Source organism: Anthonomus grandis, chromosome 13, assembly GCF_022605725.1.
Source record: "Anthonomus grandis grandis chromosome 13, icAntGran1.3, whole genome shotgun sequence".
NCBI classification, from domain to species: Eukaryota; Metazoa; Arthropoda; class Insecta; order Coleoptera; family Curculionidae; genus Anthonomus; species Anthonomus grandis.
Window position 1 is genome coordinate 11,069,229 of NC_065558.1, and position 20,959 is coordinate 11,090,187.

General features: G+C 28.3%; 1 protein-coding gene across 4 annotated transcripts in view; it reads left to right on the forward strand.

Moving 5' to 3' along the window:
- Positions 1–563: 563 nt before the first annotated feature.
- Positions 564–20,959, forward strand: part of LOC126743789 (homeotic protein spalt-major-like) — a 179,236-nt gene continuing 158,840 nt past the window's right edge. For 2 of the 4 annotated variants that reach the window (XM_050451009.1, XM_050451010.1), the window contains exon 1: positions 566–1,156. In XM_050451009.1, coding sequence (XP_050306966.1) covers positions 1,012–1,156 — 145 coding nt within the window. In that variant the 5' untranslated portion in view covers positions 566–1,011. Of the gene's footprint in view, positions 1,157–8,955; positions 9,024–20,959 lie in introns of those variants that run through there. The other 2 variants (XM_050451013.1, XM_050451012.1) reach the window with 2 other exon arrangements.

The following is a 20,959-nucleotide window of genomic DNA, read 5'->3' on the forward strand; positions in this document are numbered from 1 at the left end:
TTTCAAAACTAAACTAAATTTGACCTTCAATTATACAATGCATAACTTAAATGAGTATGATACGTTTTTAAAATTAATATAGTATACATAAAGAACTTTGACGTTGTTGGTTATAGCAAACTTCTAGATAGTTAGAATAATGACTTAATGTGTGAGTACTCTAAATGATTGAGCGATATATTTAAATTGCTATTATTTTATTTAACAGCGGATTAAAAAATACCAAATAAAATCGGTGATTGAACCTTCGTTAAATTATTACAATTTGGCCGAATAATTAATTTAAATAATGGCCAATGAAAGTGAAAAGATCGAAAACCGGACCAGTCCGTCCCGACTCGAAGGACCAATATTTACAACGTCGTCGATAGTGAAGCGAAGGTGTTATTGTTGGGCCGTCTAATCCGCACTCGAGAAATAAAACCTGAAAATATCAGTGATTTATGAATCGAGCGGTAAGCAATTCTCGCTTTGAATGAGCCAGTCCACGGGGCCCCCCTTCCCAGGTAATCCGAGAGGGGCGGTGCTTATTGGGCCGGCCTGAGAATATCACTTAGTCAAACACCGCACGCCGAGAGAATCGCAAGCAAGGGCCCCACGAATTTTTCATCCCCCACGGGTCTGGACTATTTAAAAACAAAAACAAAACAACCACCTGAAAAAAAAAGACTTTTGCAGTGATAATAACGAGGGGGGAACTGAATGATCTTACCCTATCAAAAAAACAAAAAAAAAATTGCAATACGTCGAGACGCCGAACGGTGCCGACGTAGCACGAGGGTTGTTCGGTCGCGCCGCCCTTAACCCGAGTAGTCCCCACCATTCGTGACGGCGTTAGATTAGACAGCATCGCGACGCCGCGCCGTCGAGGTCGTCGCATTTATGCTCCCCCGTTTTTGGCAATCACCGAAAATCATAACTGATCATGAGTGCGATATGTTGAGTGGTGATCATCCATCAGGACCGTGACAGTGGTGGAAAAAAAGCGTGTTTTTGTGCAGTGACAAAACCATGTCGCGAAGAAAACAAGCAAGGCCTATCCGGCTTTTGGAGGATGAAGAAAATAATGCTTCTTCCGCGGGTGGTGTTACTACTGTTGCTACTGCTGGTGCTGCTACCGTCGCTTCTACTGGTTTTCCTACTGCTTCTGCTAACGGTAAGTCTTAGACTTACCTGTTAGGGCATTCGAATATTGATAATAATAATAAACGTCTTTATTTTTATTTTCCAAAAGTATATTAAACGAAATTAGATTTAGCAAAATAGGCGACTATGCAAACATTGTTTGTCTACTTAATTTTTCGAAACAAACCTGTGTTTTATTCAGCGAAATCGATAAATGCATTTTTGTTATTTAAAACTGATTTAAGATTTTGTTAATGTATTATTGTCATTACATAAATAACAGCAATAGTAAATATAACAAATTTTAACAAAAAAAGATATTAAAAATTATAAATATTGAAGTTAAAAATTTGTTAAATAAAAATTGAGGCAATATTTTTAACTAAAAAATAACATTAGGATTAAAACTTTTCTTAAGTCCTGCACATGAAAAAAATAGTTTAATCCGTTAATTATAAACAAAATATAACATCATGCAAAATGTTATTGTTAAAATATATGAAATTTTAGATTTTTATGTATGATTATTTTGGTAATAAATTAATGGCATTTATTATTGATTTAATACTTGATTTTATTGAACTATAAAATACTATAGATGCAGGAAAGATAAACTTACTAAAAATTAAATAAAGCCAAACCTATAAAATATATTACAAAATACACTTTTTTATATTATTTCAATAACTCCTATTGTCAATAAATAGTGGCGCCCAACGTGAGTTCCTAAAATTTCAATGAATAAAAGTGATAATTTTTTATTAGTTTTTTTTTAAATTTTCTTTAATTGCCAATTTTTCTTATAAAGTCTTTAAAAAAAAATTAATGCAATTAATGCTAATTATTGCAATTTGAAATTTATTGTAGGTGCAAAATATAAACAAAACGATTATAAAAAAATAGTTAAAATATTTTTTTATAAGAGAGACTATTAAACTTAATAAAGTAGAGAGGTAGTAAAAACTGCTAATAATGAATTATTAATAAATATGGACACTTAATTATTTTGAGAATATTATTAACTCAGGTTTTTATTATTTATTCTTTAATATTTAAACCTGTTTAATTAAGTAATATTATTTTTATCCTTATTTTTTTTAATGTTTATTAGTTTTATAATTTTTGATATACATTAACAATATATTTTATATTAATATATGTATTTTTTCCCATCTTAATGGTTTTTGCGTTAGAAAAATCAATATTTTAATCTTATTGTTTTTTAAAATTAAAATTTTACTTTTTTGGAAACAATTTAATTAAAATAAAAATAGTATATTAGGGTAAAAATAAATGCAACTGGTTTAATATAATAATAATGATAATAAATAAAAAAGATTTTTTATGATCTATTTATAGTTTTTATCCTTTTCTATCCTCTATTGCCAAGCAAAAAGTTATGGTAATTTTTATAAAAAAAAAATTTTTTAAATTATGAATATAGAATAAAAAAAATTTTATATAAAAATTGAGGTTTTTTATATGAGTTTAGATTTGACAAGATTAATGAAGTAAGATGAAAATTGAAAAAAATAAAAATATAAAAATAACTAATTTATTTTTAAGTCTAAACTTATAAATAAATTATAATTACCTGAACTATGTATAGGTTTAATATAAAAGCAGTTTTCTGCTAAATGTAAATTAGTAATAAGTAAAGTTAAGTTAGTTTTTTATTATATTTAATATTTTTAGATTTTTTTATAAAAACCCAAATACAGAAGTTAGTATGTTTTTAAAATGAGATGCTACCATATAAGAGTAACATCTTTATTCTCCTAATTTATTACTTATGTTATACGTAAGAACGTAACCAAGTGATATTTAAAATATATATTTTAATAGGCAGGTATTAAAAGCTAAATTAAAATTAGTATTTTTATTATACAATGCATAACTTAAATGGATATGACACCTTTTTCAAAATAGAATCGATAAATTAAGGTCTACGACCATGTCTATTTATCTAATAGGACCTAGTAGGATCAAATACTTTAAAGCATGCCCTGTATATTTAAATTGCTCTTATTTTGTTTCGTAGGGAACAAGATACTAAATAACATCGGTGATTAAATCTTCGTTAAATTATTACAATTTGCCCGAATATTAACCGGCTGAATGAATAAAAAATTTAATAAATACAATTGTTAATACTTTAAGGCCAATAAAAAATAAAGGCATATTTTTATAAACAAAAAAAACAAAAACTAGATATTCACAAAAAGATTTTTCTTATAAAAATTTAGGTTTTAATTTTTTTTTCTTCTCTTCTATTTCTTTTATTTTAATATCTTGTTTCAGATTACTGTTTATGCTTTACATTTGGCAAGAAAAATTTTTTAATATGGCATAATGAAGTAGGGCAGAAATTTGAAAAAAAAAACTTAAACTGTAAAAAAAGATTACATTTTAGCCTTAATTTATAAATAAAATGCAATTATCTAGATTATTTATATATTTAATTTAAAATCAGTTTACATAAAAAAAATAAAAAAAATATTGCAATTTTAATTTAAGAATTAAGTATTTATTTTGACAAGTTTCGGTTATGATCAATATTTTTTAAGAATAATGATATCTTTTAAAAAAATATATTCTAAAAAATTTTCGAATAAAAACAAATAAATTTAATTTATTACGACTGTGATAAATAATATATTTTAATCTTTATTACAACTGTTTATTTATACATATTTTTTATTATTTAAGAAGAAAATTGAGAGAAAATTATAAGGTAATTAAACTTAAAATATATTTATGTATATATAAATAAATCTAATATTGCTTAATAATTATACAGGTTTAAATTTTAGGACGAAATAATAAAAAACCTGAGTAAAAAATATTTTTATAATAATTGAGTGTCAATCTTAAATAATATTTAATTATTACCATTTTCACTACCCCTCTATTTTTTATTAGTTTTTTTAAGCTGAAAAATAATATTTTAACCATTTTCTGCTTATTTTACAATAGTTTTGTGCTATTTATTAGCTTTGGATCGAATAATAAATTTTATAAAAGAAATTAATATTTATAATTTGAAAGTAAAGTTAATAAAAATTATTACCCATAATGCTTTTGTTTATTAAAATCTTCATGTTGGGCGCCACCATTTGTTGTCAATTGTGCTTAAAGCTGATCTTTGAAATAAAATAAAAGACTGTTTTTTGGTATACATATTTTGCAATAATACAAAAATGTAAGATTTCTTTATAGAGCTCTCTTACTTCTTCGTCCTTTTTTTTTTTAAACTTTATACTAGAAATATTTTTGAAGCAATCTTTTATTTCGAAATCAATTATGGCACTTTACGTTAATTTTTTTAGGAATTAAGATTTTTTATTAGAACTATTTATGTAACTCTCGTATAATGTATTTTTTGTTCAATTTTCGTTATATAAAGAAAATAATAGTTTTTCAAAAACAAAGTGCTAAAACTTTGATCTGTAATTTTTTTTTTTTTTTATATTCTCGTAATATTTTTAACAAATATTTGCTTATATTTATTGTATTCTTGGCTTACTCTTTGAATATTCAGATATCATCTGAATAGAATATTTCTTATAAATCTCTTGATTAACCATTCGTTTCTTTTAAAAATATGCCTACTACTATGATTAAATCCCTAGGATGATTAGAGTATGACATTGATAATTAAATATTTAAAGGATTAGTTTTTTTTTTCTAATTATATATTTTTATGTCAATATAATCGAGGTAGATACATCTGGAAAAGCGTCACATAAATTTTTTATAAAAAATTTGTTTAAAGGTGCAATAAATTTTAAAAAACCCTTCGTAAAAAATAATGATTTAAGTCAAACATCCACCAAATCCTAAACCTTCTCGTTATAATTCATACCAACATAATAAAGCGAAGAAACTTAATGATCATAACAAACCATCACCTGAATGGCCTACCATTAACTCGTTGAAAAATCTTTTGACCCAAACCGGCCTTAACTGGCCTTTTTGTCTCGCCGTCAACACTATTAATCTGAAAGTAGATACCATCTCTGATTAAATAATATTCATATTAAGGAAGACGAAGCATAATGTTTAGAATATTTAAAAGAAAGAATAACCCGCCCAGGTGTACGTGAATGTTATCCGTAGTAGATCGCATTTATGGACGGAGCGTATTAAGTTACATCTGATTTTTTGATAAATCCCGAGCCTCAATCGTGAACATAACTCTTTGTTTTATCGTTCATATTTCCGCAATTGAATATGAAAATTACTGGCAGAGTAGGAATATAAGATCGGTAACGTTAGATACAATTCCATGAACTTTCATTCTTGTGTGGAGTTTATTAGTGTCATCTGATATCACGTTTTATAAAATGAATCGCGGGCACGTTGCCATAATTCTTCAATGATATCGGCTGATTTGCGAACACGGAATGGTGGTAACCTTTTGCTTTGCTGTTGCCTTTGAACTTAGTGCTTTGGGATTTCTTGTTTTAATTGAAGAAATTTTCGAGATTAGGCTATTCCTGGCTAAAGATAAGATTAATTAAATGGTAATACTGGGAGTTCTGCAGATCGAGCTGATACACCATTTCATGCTTTTATATTCAAATAGAGTCAAACCCAAATAACACTACTAAAAGTGTTGTTACTGATACTAGTTAGATAAAAAATGTTTTCTTATTCCAGGCAGTTGAGGAACCTACCAAAATATTTGCTTCAGGAAAATATATTTATTTCATTATTTCTTCAACTAGTAAAATTAAATACAAAATTAGCTTCTAACATTTTTTATTATTTAATATATCTCATTATTATATTTGGTAATATTAGTTAACGTGCATATTTTAAGGGAGAGAAACGTTGGTTATAGTTTATTTTCTACACTCTCTGAAACAAGAATTTAAAAAAAAATCTAAATTTCTAGAAAAAAAAACCTTTTTTGAATATTTATAATTTTTTTATTTTTTTTTCTCTATAAAAATCTTTCATTATTTTTTATAAGCAATAAAATATTAACAAAAGTATTTATTAAGTTTTTTATTCATTCAGCCGGTTAATATTCGGGCAAATTATAATAATTTAACGAAGATATAATCACCGATTTTATTTAGTATTTTTTGTTCCCTTTTAAACAAAATAAATGCAATTTAAATATAAAGAGCATGCTTTAAAAAATTTAATTCTATTAAGCCCTATTATAATAGATATATAGATAAATAGACATTGTTGTAGACCTTAATTTATCGATTCTATTTTAAAAAAACGTGTCATATTCATTTAAGTTATGCATTATATCATAAAAATTCTGATTTTAATTTAGTTTTTAATAGCTGCGTATTAAAATATATATTTTAAATATCACTTGGTTACGTTCTTACGTATAATATGAGTAATTAATTCAAAGGATAAAGAAGTTACTAGTAAGTAACAGCAAATATTAGAAATTTGCAACGAGGGTTTATTTAAACCAAAAACAATATAGAAGTTGGAATTTTTACGTACTCAAAAATTTTCAAAAAACTCAAAAATAGTATATTTAAAATTTTTATTGAAAAATCATTAAATTTAATAATTAATAAAGAAAGTATTAAGGCATATTATCCTATAGTAAATTTATAGGATAACTTACCTTATTTCCAAGGAATCTATAAAAGTGTTTTCCAGCTAGGGCAGTCAGAGGTATTGAAAAATATCCCGTATTTTACTTATTAAGTAAAAACACGTTATTGATAAATTAAAAAAAAAAAGGTATTTAACGATTTTTCATTTGTTCTGTTTTTGATTCCGTTCATATTATAAATAATAAATGTTCTGCGTCGTGTCTTCAGCTTCACTTTCCTTAAAATTAAGCCTGTCACCTTCCAGGGAGTTAAGTTGCAGCCTGATTCTTTTTGTTCTTTGTGAAATGGTTGAATTCTCTCAACTGCCTGGAAGAAATTAAATAATTCTTCCAGGTAACTAAAGTGGTGACAATTACAATCTTTTGTTCTGTCTAACAGTTCAATGCACTCAACTTCTTCAACAAAATCAAACATCTTACCGGGATTCACGCAACTACCTGAAAGTGATTAAAATATTCTTCCAGGCAGTTGAGTCTATGACACTTTTTGCTTACTGAAAACTAACTGAATTCCCTCCATTGCCTGGACGAAATTAAACTATTCTTACAGGCAGTTGAGTTAATTTTTTTCAAAGTTGATAGATTATCTGAAAATGTTGTTCTATATTTTGTTTGTACTTTGTCAATACCAGTTTAAATTCATGTAACAACTCTAAATGGAGTATATATATTAACACCCTTGAAGAACTTTTTTTTTTAGCTATCGTATTTCTATGTTGATTTTTGCCTGAATTTGCAGATGTTTTCAGTTAATTGGAGAACGTTTTCGATCAGATTACTCCTGCTGTTAATCTAATGATAAAGGTCTGCAATTCTTTGATTTCACATTGTCTTAAAATGTGATTCGTTGTACTTTGCTCTTAAGTTTTCAAACTGTATTTCTTGGTCACAATGTTTTGGACATTTATCGTACATTCTAGCGCTGATTTTGAAAAACACTGCTGCTATGATTCTCATACGATGTTGTAGAAACATTTCAGCACGCGTGTGAAAAATTTTGTGTCATAAAATAAAAAATCAAAATGTTTGACATCAAAGGTTTTTGAGGTATATTTAAAAAAGAACTTAAGTTTTAAGATTGTTGGTGATCCGAGAGGAGTATGTTGACATCAACTTAACTTCCTGGAAGAAATTAAAATATTCTTTTAGGGAGTTGCGTCTATTACACTCTTTGCTTACTAAGAACTGATTGAATTCCTCAAAGGTCTAGACAAAATTCAAATATTCTTCCAGGTAAATGAGTCTATTTCTCTCTTGGCTTATTGAAATGTGATTGAATTCACGATTGAATAATTGAATTCACTGGCAGTTCTCTCTTTATGATCACTAAGAAATGACTGAATTCACTTAACTGCCTAAAATAACTTAAACGATTCTTTTAGGCAACTAAACTGGCGACTGTTGCAATCTATTATTTCTATCTAAGAATTCAATGAAATCAATCAAGTTCCTCAACAAAAGCAAAAAACTGTTTAGCGAGTTGAGTTGCAGCTGATGATTCTTTTTATGCTTTATGTGGATGGGTTGAATTTACTTAATTGCCTAATTGTTGAGCAGTTATGGAGTAAAAACCGAAGTACTGCAAAAAATTAAAACTTACCAGGTGTAATTCAAAACTTCCAATACATTATTTAAAAAGCTCGTAAACATTAAAGATAAAAGAGAACCCTTAACCCAATCGGGAGTTTACTCACTTAAATGCGGGGAATGTAATGCCGTTTACATTGGGCAGTCTGGAAGGAAAATAAAAACGAGAGTGCAGGAACACTTAAGAGAATATAATAAACACAAAGATACCGAAATCACCGTGACTAAATCGGCTTTTGCAAGTCATTTATTGTCCTCAAAACACTTTCCTTCCATCCTGGAAGATGTAACAATCTTTCATGAGTGCCCCAAGGGAAAGAAGCTTGACTTATTAGAGAAGATGGAGATCACAAGGGCAAAAAGGAGTCCTGTACTGTCTTGGGTGAATGATGTTTTTACCTTCGAACCGCATTTAATTTTTAACAATATTTATCACGAACTGGAGAGCACGTAAGTTAAGCGCTTGCCTACGAACCCGATGGTCGCTGGTTCATTTCTCGATCAAGTCATATTTCACTTTTTATTTTTCATTTTATTTTTTGCTTTATTTCCGTTCTCCCGTTCAACTTAACCTCACTCTGCTTGTTTTGTTTTCTTTTATTTTATTTAGTTTTGACACCGGAATGAATGTAAACGTCAGCATTATTTTTATTTTGTATGTATTTATTTTTGTTTTAACTTGAATGTTTGTGGTGTTAATCCAATAGCTTTACCGGTAAGTCAAATCTCTATATTGTAATTTGTGTCTTTGCATTGTTGTTTTTATACTAGGGTTGCTTTCTGTTTTCTTTTAGATCTGACGATGCCTTAGGGCGAAACACGTGTAATCATTTTCTAAAAATTAAACATCTTTTGAGACCATTGACTTTGTGTCCCTCTAATTTCTAAATTTTTATTATCAAGAGGTCTCTTTGAGAAAAATGGACTTCTTTTTTGTACCCATTTGCCATATTATTATCTAGCTTTGTTTTAGTAGTGGTACATTACCAGAACCACTTAAAATTATAATTACAGACTGGTGTCTTTCATATCAAATCTAAAAAATTATTAATTATCTTAAAAATTATTAAAAGAAGGATTGTAAAGTTTTTAACAAAATATTATGTGTTACAGTCTTTTACATTTATCTATTATAAAAAAAATTAAGTACGCAAATGACACCGGAATACTTTATATAGAAAAAACTTGGAACGATCTAAAAACTAAAGCAGAAAGAGCCTTTTTAAAAATATCAATTTGGTTTTGAGTAAACAAATTATCACTTAATGTTGATAAAATAAAATACAGAAATTTTATTACATACAAAAAAAACTTACCAGAATTAAGTCCTTTATAAATAAATCAATCAATAAATATTCCAGAAACAAGCACCATGAAATATTTAGGTATTCATATTGATCAGCATCTAAAATCCAATACACAAGTAAAGAAACTTACGAGAAAGATCGAAATTGATTGATTATATTGATTTCGAAATTTAAGTATCTAAAACAATTCAAGATGTTGTACTATTCTCTGGTTCAGTCTCAATTATTGGAATAATTCTTTCAGGCAGTTGAGTCGATTTTTCTCTTTTATCATTGTGAGATGACTGAACTTACCCAACTGCCTGGAAGAAATTTAGATAATTTTCCAACGAATAAAATCATTCAATTGCCTGGAAGTTTTTTTTTTGTAGTAAAAAATCTTTCGGGATGTTGAGTTGCAGCCTAATTTACTTTTTGTTCTTTATGAGGTGCTAAAATTCTCTCAACTGCATGAAAGAAATCAAAATATTCTTCCAGGCAGTTGAGCTCATTTCTTAAATGAATTAATTTCTTACAACTGCCTGAGAGTAAGTAAATGATTCGTCTAGGCAGTCAAGTCTATTACACTTTGTGCTCACTAACAACTGATTGAATTCCTTTAATTGCACCAAGAAGAAAATTTATTGAATTTTTAATGATTAACTATAACAAAAAATTCAAGAGCGCTTAGTAGAGAGTACTTTAAAAAAATAAGACATGTTTATTAACATCAGCGAATGAAATGATCTACTTATATCTACAATGTTTCCAAACCAACATTTCCCCCTTAAGATCTGCAATCTGTGGAAGATGTTGGAGTGTGAGATTTTTAGGTTTCAGATAATTTTTTGGCTTACCTTAAGCTGAATGTGTTTACAGCTGAACCGCATAATACTAAATATTAATTTATTATAGAGCTGATTGAATTCACTCAACCGCTTGGAAGAAATCGGATCTATTACTTTTTGATCACTATGAAATTTCATTACTCTCAAACTGAATTTACTTAATGCTAAAGATCACTTAAAAGAAAGGCAAATTTGCCTTTAAAAAATAAATTTTCTTTTTATATTTCTTAATTTTAAATGTACACTTAAGATCCTGTTAAGATTTCAAGCAGTGAGGGTATTAATATTTTTACTTTTTTCCTATATCAACTGTTATATCAACTTATTTTTTATATGGGATTTTTTTTTCTAATTCATTGTAAGATGATTAAATTCACTGAACTACCTAGGACTAATTAAGATATTCTTCAAGGCAGTGGAGTATATTATACTATCTGCTTTAAATTAAACTTCTTTTCTAGGCATTAAGTCAATTTCTTTTTTTACTTATTATGAGATGATTAATCTCACTCACTAATTTTCTGGAAAAAATTAAATTATTCTTCCAGGCAACTAAAGTAGTGACTGCTACTTTCTTTTATTTCTGTCTGAGAGTTTAATGCACTAGAGTTACTCAACAAAGACAAGAGACCTTGAGACCAGGAGTTGAGTTGCAGCCTGATTTTCTCTTTGCTTATTATGAGATGATTGAATGCCTGGAAGACATTAAAATATTCTTCCAGGCAGTTGAGTCTATTACTCTCTTTAATCACTATAAAATGAGATTTCACTTAATGCTTAAGATTACCTGAAAGAAACACTAAAATTACCTTAAGAATTCCTTTTTTTAATACTTTTTGATTCTGGATGTACACTTAAGGTTTCGATTCCAAGTAGTAAGCCAAACCAGTAAAAAATATTTACTCAAAAACTAATTTTCTTTTTAAAATATGTTTGTTATGTTAATGTTTACAGCAACAATATTTGGGTATTTTAGGAAATATACGAGTATGAATATTTCAGTTGATCTCCGATACACTAGAAATCGCTACACTACCATTTTCCGTGGACGCAGCAGTAAAAAAAATTATTCTAGTGATTTTTATATACAATTTATTTACAAGCTGATAGCGATGAGACTTTTAGATGCTCTAGTTAAGTTTTTATTAACAAGACTGGGAACTGTAAGGGCTTAATCATGCCGCCATCTATATAATAAAAATTATTCACTCTAAACGCTACGTTCCAAACTTCTAAATATTTTTCATGAAGCAAAAAAATAAATGAAAAAACGATTCATTGCTCCGTAATTATTCCAACAAGTTCAATCCTCTCCACGACGACTTTCTCTCCGTTCAAAGAATTCCAATATAGCATACAAATTAATAATGGTGTCTGAATTTTAATTCGTAGATATTAATAAAGTCGCCATTTTGTAATTCCAACCCTCCGCCTATAATAATCTCATTAAGAGGGGCGTCTGTGTTGGCAGGCCAAGCGTAAAGAACCGAAGCAAAGGGTTAAAAAGGGGGTAAAACGAGTTGTGTTAAAGAACATCACAGGCCCCATCGACATGCCCGTTGGTCATATATACACCGTATGTAATAATAAGGTTGGCAATTAATCGTTCGCTTTGAAATTTGATTTTTCCAACTGGTATTTGCGTTACGTTGATCACATAGGGGAAAAAGAGAGGGAGGAGGAGGAGACGTAAAGGAGCGCAGTCTTCGTTGCTCATCCGGAATCTCCCCCCGATTCCGCAAGGATGAAGCGGGAATTTTGACACGATTCATTTGAAGCGAGACTTTAAATTGAAATTTGCGAATTTTAATGTGCGTGCTTAAAAGGCGGGACGAGATATCATTGGCTTTTGTCGTTTGTGGCATTACTGTTTCAATTTATCATTTATGTTTTTTTCACCACCTATTTAATTATGTTAAAATGATGATTATAAAGTTATCATACCATCTGGGTGATTTCCAAGGTCGAAAGATGGCGAAGAAAAAGTAAACCGCGCGACCGAAAGCCGTTGCACACACACAATATCAGACCACCGGTCTTCAAATGACAACATTGAGGAATTATTATTTAATAAAAAGCATTCCGGAATTCTGCGCATAAGAAGAGGCGAAATGTGGCGGGATCAAAGCGACCGCCGCATAATTATTGACGTCAATATATCCAGAAATTGACAGCAAATTATGGTTCTTTGTTCTTGCGCGACAGCCATCCATCATCAATTAGACTACCGAGTCGACTTTTTTCAAGTAGACCTAAACGGTTATGAATCTCGCGAACGTTACTTATAGCGATAAATATAATAAACTTGGCATGCCGAAGGAATCTGTTCAGGTAGTTATCAGAGGCGTAGCGACTATTTCAAATATGGAACTAAACGGTTCGGGATGGTATTTTCGGGTAATTTTGGATCAACAAAATTCGAGTTTTGAAGATAATAATTAATCATTAGTAGGCAATTCTTACCTTATTAATGCGGCAAAAAGTCTTCAAACAAATAGTATTCACCTATAGCACCAATAACACCTAAAGTTAGAAATTTGTAGCTCTTAGAATACCTAGGAGATCTTTTCTATTGGAACTTACAAAGCCGTTAATACTCCTTAAATAATAATCTTGGAAATTTTGTGAAACAGACACTAATTCCACAACAATTAATGAAATATTTCAAATTTATTATCCTCGTATCAAAACATTTCTCTCTTAAGGCAAATAAATCTGATTTATGGCTTACAACATCAAACTTAAATAATTCCTAGAGAAACTAGATGTTAAAAATAATGAAATACTTGATCGATGATAATACATGCTGAAAATATTGCGATTCTACATCTTAAAGTAAAAACGTAATTTAAAATGAATTTTACTTCATTCCTTCTACTCCTTTTACCTGTTATAATATTTTACGTCTTCTTATTTTATGGTATAAATCTTCTTTTTCTCTCTTTTCTCATAACTGTTTTCCAGCAGTATTTTCTACTTTTAATTGCTTGTTTATACTGCATATAAACGTAATTATAAAGAGGTGGAATTATTATCCATTTAAGTTATGCATAGGTTTTTATTAACTAGTTAAGTTGTACAGAATTTTATATGTATTAATATTATTATAAGTTACACGCAGCCTTTAAAAAATGCAATTTGAAAACCAGAATTAAGTAACATATAAAAAATAAATGAAGTTAAAAATGCTTGTCAAACCTGTTTATGGAAAATCAAGATGTATCTCAAAGAATATTAATTAATAATAAATATTTATTTTTCAAATTTATGGAATTCTATATATTTTGTTTAAACTAAATGGTATGTAAAACGAAATAAGTTTATTATGATGAGAAAAAAATAAAATGCCTTCACCATTTGTCAAGATATTTAAGCACCAACCTAAACTTTACCAATTAAAAGGTAAATCCCATAAAATATCCTCTGAATACTAGAGTTCTAGGCATTTACAATGTTTAGTTATTCAGTTCATTCGGTTATAATTGTCCAAATTATCGCTGCAATTCTGGTTACATTAATCTAGTACTCTGTTTTTAATTTATTCTTGAAAATCAACATAAATCTTCTTACTGGATTAAAAATTCAAATACTGAATTTATATCCAGCCGGACCAAAATAAAAAAAAACCTTTCTAACCACTGTTTATTTTTAAATACTCAGTTATTTTCCAGAATATTCGAAGCATATTCGATTTTCCAATTAATTATTTGAGATAAAATAAAATAATTAAAATGTTAACTGTAAGAGTGAAAATTTCAACGAACTTTTTAACTCGAGAATAGGCAAGTACATTTTTCAGTTTTGATGCCTTAAAGTCAGAACATTTCTCTTTTAAAGCAAATCTATCTGATTTATGGCTTACAAACTTAATTTTAATTAAAAGCCTTAAAAAACTAAATGTGAAAAATAAAGAAAATGGTCAAAAACGAAATCCTAGCTGCGGGTTGCTTAACAAATCCTAAAACATTTGGAAAATATTGTGATCTGATATGTTAAGTGAAAATGTAACTTAAAAATCAATTTTCAAATCTTTATTCTTTGACCTCTTATAATATTTTACTTCTTATAATATGGTAAAGACCTTTTCGTCCCTTTTCTTTACAGCAATCTTCCTTTTTTTGATTGTTTGTAGTATGTCGTTATTTCTTTAGCTTGTCCACAACCTACTGATTCCCTAATTGGTCCTAATATCTTTTTATATGTAATAAAGTAATGAGTTTCTGCAAAATCTGTTCTTTAGGTCAGTGCTGCTTAAGACTTAAGATCCCTTCTATGTAATCGTTTTCCTGTTTCTCCTTATTACCTTTCTTTCTTAGCCAAATTTTAAGTTTTTTAATATAGGGCTTCTTGGATACATTTTCCTTAAAAATTGTTCTTATTCTAGAATTGTCTTGCAAAAGAAGGTATTACCTTATTCTTTTGCAATTCCTTCTACTAAATCAATATTATAAAGCTCAGAAACCGAATTATAAAGAAGTGAGGTTGTTTCCGTTTAAGTTATGCATAACTTTTTATTAACTAGTGGATTTGTAGAGCATTTTTATTGGTTATTAATAATATAAGTTGTACGCAGCACTTTAAAGAAAAGTGTAATTTGGAAACCAAAACTAAGCTACATAAAAAAATTTAAATTTACTGTAAAAATTAATAATTAATACTAAATATACTATAAATAATACATTGGCAATTTCAGGGTACTCTATATATTATAGCTGCGGGTTTTCTAACAAAGTCATGAAACATTTAACAAATATTATGACTATACGTCTTAAAGTGAGAACGTAACTTCAATTAAAATCAATTTTTCTTCATTATCTTCACTTCCTTTACTTCCTATAATATTTAAGTTCTTCTCATAATATACTATAGATTGTTTCCTCTTATTTCTCTTAACTTTTTTCTGTCTTCTTATATTTCTCGCTGTTACCTTTGTTTTTTAGTTAAACTTAGAGTATACTATACAGTTTCTTAGAAAATTTTTCCTGTAAGCTATAACTTTTCCTAAACGAATTTGAAACTTGCACCTACTTCAGAATCGTCTAATAAAAGAAAGTTTCCCATTTCAAAATACAAAGACAAACTAAGCCTGAAGCCATAAACAATAACCAAACGAAGATGATGAACATTTTTTCAACTTTTCTGCCTAGAGTCTGATTTCTTTTTTTTTCAAAATTTTCATCAAATTTTAATGACTCGAGAAGAAAAGTCGAGATTTTATTTTAAGTAATTTATCCCATTTTGAGGTATATAAAGTCATTATTTAAAGGGATATTCTCGTTTAGAAGGGACCTTTTTTGAACATTTTTACCTTGATTAATATTTAGCAAAAATTTATCTGATAGTCTTTTTCTTGTTCTTAAAACTATGCGCATTTACATTTTTGTCAATATACGCTCAAATGTTTACTTAAAAACAAGCGTGGACTATCTGAAACAAAAAGACCAATAGTTTAAAATAATAAATTGAAATAATAAAAAATATTATTCGCATCGAATTTAAACAGGAAAACAGAAAATTACTTTAATTTTTTTAAAATATATCATAAGTATTTTGAAAGATTCGTCAACTAACTGCGAAAAATTAAAGTTGACATTGTTAAACTAAATAAAAAAATCAACCAATCCTACTTCATCTGCCTGGATAAACAAATAAATTTCTTTATAGATGCTTCCACTATTTTATTATTATTTTTATATCAAATTCAAAAACCTCTAAAAATAAAGCAGTATACTGGTCTATTTCATAAATATTGAGAAGAATGGCTTTATCGGTCACCTACTGCCTCGAATGGCCGAATATGTCAGTTTCATTTAGGCAGTTAAAAATCAAATACAATACCAAGGCGTAACTAATATAATTATTACCTATTAATACCTAATACTTATTGCATTCTGGTATTCTTTCGGGACTCTTGATTTCTTCAGACCAATTGCCTGAAATGACCAAAATATATTTTTTAAGCAGCGAATAAGAAGAATTACATTACAAAGCTGAAACTTTCCCTTGCTAAACAATTACGAAAACTGCACCTATTTTACAATCATTCAACAAAAGTCAATGTCACCTTATGCTCTTACAATTCTTTCTACTAAAGCAATATTATAAGGCTCTCAAACCTTATTATAAACAAGTGGGGCTGGTATCTATTTAAGTTATGCATTACCTTTTATTAACTACTGAATTTTTACGGCATCTGTATTTTATTATTATTATTATAAGTTACAGGCAGCACTTAAAAAAAGTAATTTGTAATTCTACATATAAAAAATAAATGAAATTATAGAGACTTATTTATGGAAAATGGAAATTTATCTTAGAGATAAATAATTATTAATAAATATATACTAACTATTAAATTATCATCGATAATATACGATAATGTATATATTATACTATTTATACTAAAAAAATTATTGAGATTGGAAGGAACTAAGACGCCTTCACCATTTGTCAAGATAACTTTGCACCGAGCTAAGCTTCACCAATTAAAAGGTAAACGCCATGTAATATCCCCTGAATACTAAAACATATCACAATTTTCCAAAGTATCGTTGCAATTTCAGTAAAATTAATCCAGTGCTCTGATTCTGATTTATTCCTGACATCAGCATAAATCTGCTTTCTGGATTAAAAATCCAAATACCGAATTTATATCCGGCCGGACCAAAATACAAAACATTCTTGAGCACCGTTTATTTTTAAACACAATATTATTTTCCAGCGAAGCGTATTCGATTCTCCAAATAATTATCCAGGATGAAATAAAATAATTAAAATGTTAACAAACACTATTAGCCACCTATGTCGAGTTTAAAGTCCATTTATTTGACTAGTTGATTTTTCAACAGAGGCCCAGTTTTATGATTATGTTAAAACTTGATTGTTTGGTGTTACATCTGATGTATATTTTTTTTAAATCGCATGTTTGATTTCCGTTCAGTTTAAGATGCTTTTTATTACATCGTAATATTTTTTTATTCAAACCATAATTTTATTTTTTAACCAGCAACGCCAGCATATCTATATTAGTATTTTAAACATATGCAGACATTAAAAAGCTCAATGTCACGTTTATTCTTTAAAATATTCAAATTTATTGTTTAACAATTAAGTAACTGCTGTTAATATTTCGCACCCAGAAATATTTAAATAAATAAAACGTATATGAATAGATAACTTCATGAATATGTTGAGCGGCTAATGTCATGTCGCGAATTGAAATCCATTTATTATGAAAACTAGTGCGATAAATGTAACACGCTATCGAGCAAGCTTAACTAAGCTTGACGCCGTTTTATACAAAATTGTCATATTTATCTAGCAATTTGCTTTATAGGTAACGTAAATTGTCATAAAGCTTATAAGGACTGTTTTTAAAAAAACTGGCTTTTGAAGCCATTTAAGTTATGCACTGCTATAAAACTGCACTAATTTTATTTTATCTAAATATATTTTAAGGTTATAAAACATTCTTTTTAAATTAGGAATTAAAATTAATAAACTTGATTTGATAGCAATTTTTCCTTATATTTAATTTAAAGTACTTTAAAGATAGTTCTTTTCGTCTTATAGAATATATTCTATAAAAATTTGTAAAAATAAAATTGGTTAGTGGTAAAACAGTTTCGTAATTTGATATAGGGTATATGATTTTTTTTATTGTGATACAATTAATTTATTTAAAAAACAGCATATCTGTCTTATAATAAAACCCAACCCAGTCCAAGAATATCTGTCAAGAATACCTAAATCTAAATTTTTTAAAGATGTCTGGAAAAGTATGACCTTTATGCTTTTTCTTGTTAAATTAAAACAATTTTTTCTAAAATTAATGCAGAAAGCATGGAATATTTTTTTTATTTCTAGGTAAATAGGGGAACCCGGTAATCTAGAATTAAACTTTTTTTACAAGTAAAGTAACTTTTGAAGGTAACGACAATTTAAATTTTCATGCTACATACATATTTCTCGAATATAATACGATTTTAAGAAGGTGGGCTGAGTATCCATTTAAATTATGCATAAAAATTTGTCGATACTTTTTAAATCATTTGAAATTGTAAAAAAAACTTAAAGATTTTTTAGCGCTTGTCTATTTACAAACCTAAAAGCTATTTAATTAACAATTATTCTTATAGGCTGTTAAAAAATCCCATTAGAGATAATCTATTTTTATTAAGGAAGTATGTAAATCAATAAAATATTTTTGTGTAATAAAGCATAACTACACAGGATGTAATTCAATTTATAATTTATCTTATGTATGTCTGTTTGTGGATCTTTTTAAAGCATTTGATACACTCTTCCATAACATACTTCTTAATAAACGTAAAGCTACAGTTTATGGGATAAAATATTCGATTTATTGAACAATTTGTCAGTTTGGAACAAATAGAGTAGAACTGTCAAGTTTGGTGTACCACAGTTATTGTTTTATGTCAACGTCATCTGTCAGACATCTTAAAATTAAAGTTGAAAGCTTAAAAATAATTAGAAAACCAGTGAAGTTCTTCCAAAATTCATTTACCTTAAAGGCTTTGTAAACCTTAGACCAAACTGAAAATTTTACATTTTAGGTTGAGGCATATTCTCTGAAAATTATTTAAGAAAATTAAAGACTATGCAAAAATTATTGTTACAAATTATTTTCAAAAAATATAAAATGTATCCATTAAACAATTTTTTTTCCCAAACAAAACCTTAGATCTGCGTCAGTTATACTGTCCCTGAAATACTAAAACATATTAAAAATTTGGTTAGAAATGTGCCAAAATATCTACACAAGAAGACATACCTCAGCATATACAACAACTAATAAGACTTATGGCCAAAGAAGTTTGATATATATATATATTTTTTTTTTTAAATTATATAATATACTTCCTGAGCACTTTAAGCGAGTAGAAAATTAGAACCGTTTGAAAACTAAAACTAAAGATTGGATATTTTTAAAGGGCAGAGATGCTTTAATTAATTCAATAATTTAAAATACCTGCAATGATTGCTTTATTAATTTTATATAAGTGTATTTTTGAAAAGTACTAGCTAATATGGACTTAATTATATCCTGGATGTAACTTGTATTACTGATTTTGTCACTTTGTCATTTTTTGTTTTATAATGTAATTAATAAAAATTATTATTATAATTGGAGAAATTTAAAAATTTTTGCAATGGTCAATGGTTGAAGGAACTTTAACCTCTGAAATCAAATCAAATGTGCAATTTAAATTAAACTTAGTTTTACGGATTCTACTTTTGCTCATAAGCTTATATGTAATTTATAACTTTTACCACTAAACTAACAACTTAAGCCAAAAAATTCCATACATCTAACCAAAAGTTACAGTAAATTATATTCAGTTTAAATATAACTTTCTGTGAAAAAATGCATAACTTAAATGGATGTCAAAGCTTTTTTTTAAAATAATTCTAATTTTAATGTTAGTGCCTATTTAAATAAGCAAGTTTTACTTATTTTATGGTAATTATCGTAACCAGTTAAAATTAATACTTCTAAATCAGGTTTTGCTTTCTGAAGATCCAACAGGCAATATTGTCCTATAAAATCTTGTTAGGCAGTTCCAGTATTTTCCATATATAGGCTTACGTGTATCTTTTTCACATTTATCCATTAAAAAATGAATATAAGCTGTCTGTCTCAATAATGGCTATATTGGTCGTGAAACTATTAAACCTGGGGTCCATGACATCTCCATCCAACTGGTACTATAACACAATAAGGAGATAATGTAAACAATATGACATGCGGCTAATATGTCGCAAGGGGCTTATCCCTCGTTCTACGGCGCGCGATTTCACGGGCCAAGGCACATGAATTGCCCCGACAGTAATACTTTTTTGTTGGGTTTGATAGCACCCGAGCAAATGCAAACATTCTGTTAGGGAATAGAATAAAATTTTAATAAAAACGTGAACCTACCCTGGCTGGTAGGCGAATTGGGGTATGGGTATTAAAATTGAATTTTGATAAGGTCCCTTATACGCAAGCGAATAAGAAGGGAGAGGGACGGGAATAAGCTGCTTATTTTCGTTTAACGTTTTTGTATTTTTTGCTCAATTCTTTATTTGAATTAGATAACAGATGGTTTTTCTACATATTCATGTACATCCATGTATATTTTGGTTGTAATTGCAAAGTATCTACATTAACCTCAATACCACCTTGAATATCAGCACAAAAGAAGGTAGATTATTTTCGTTACCAATACTAAAAGTTTAATGACAGAGGCTCAATAAAACCACAAGATTACATCTTTAATAATAAGGAAGATGAGACCACGCAATTACAACCAAGCGTACATATTACTCATATTGCAAAAAAGAAAACTCATCTGCGGAATAGTTTTCTCGTCAAGTAACTGCTGCCAGTTCAAAAGCGGATGCACCGCAACTTCAAAAAAAAAACTAATTTGTCTCCGAAGATGAAGGGCTGATTTATTACACAAATGACTTAGCCGCCCTCACGCAGATGACTGAGCAAAGTTATTCCATTA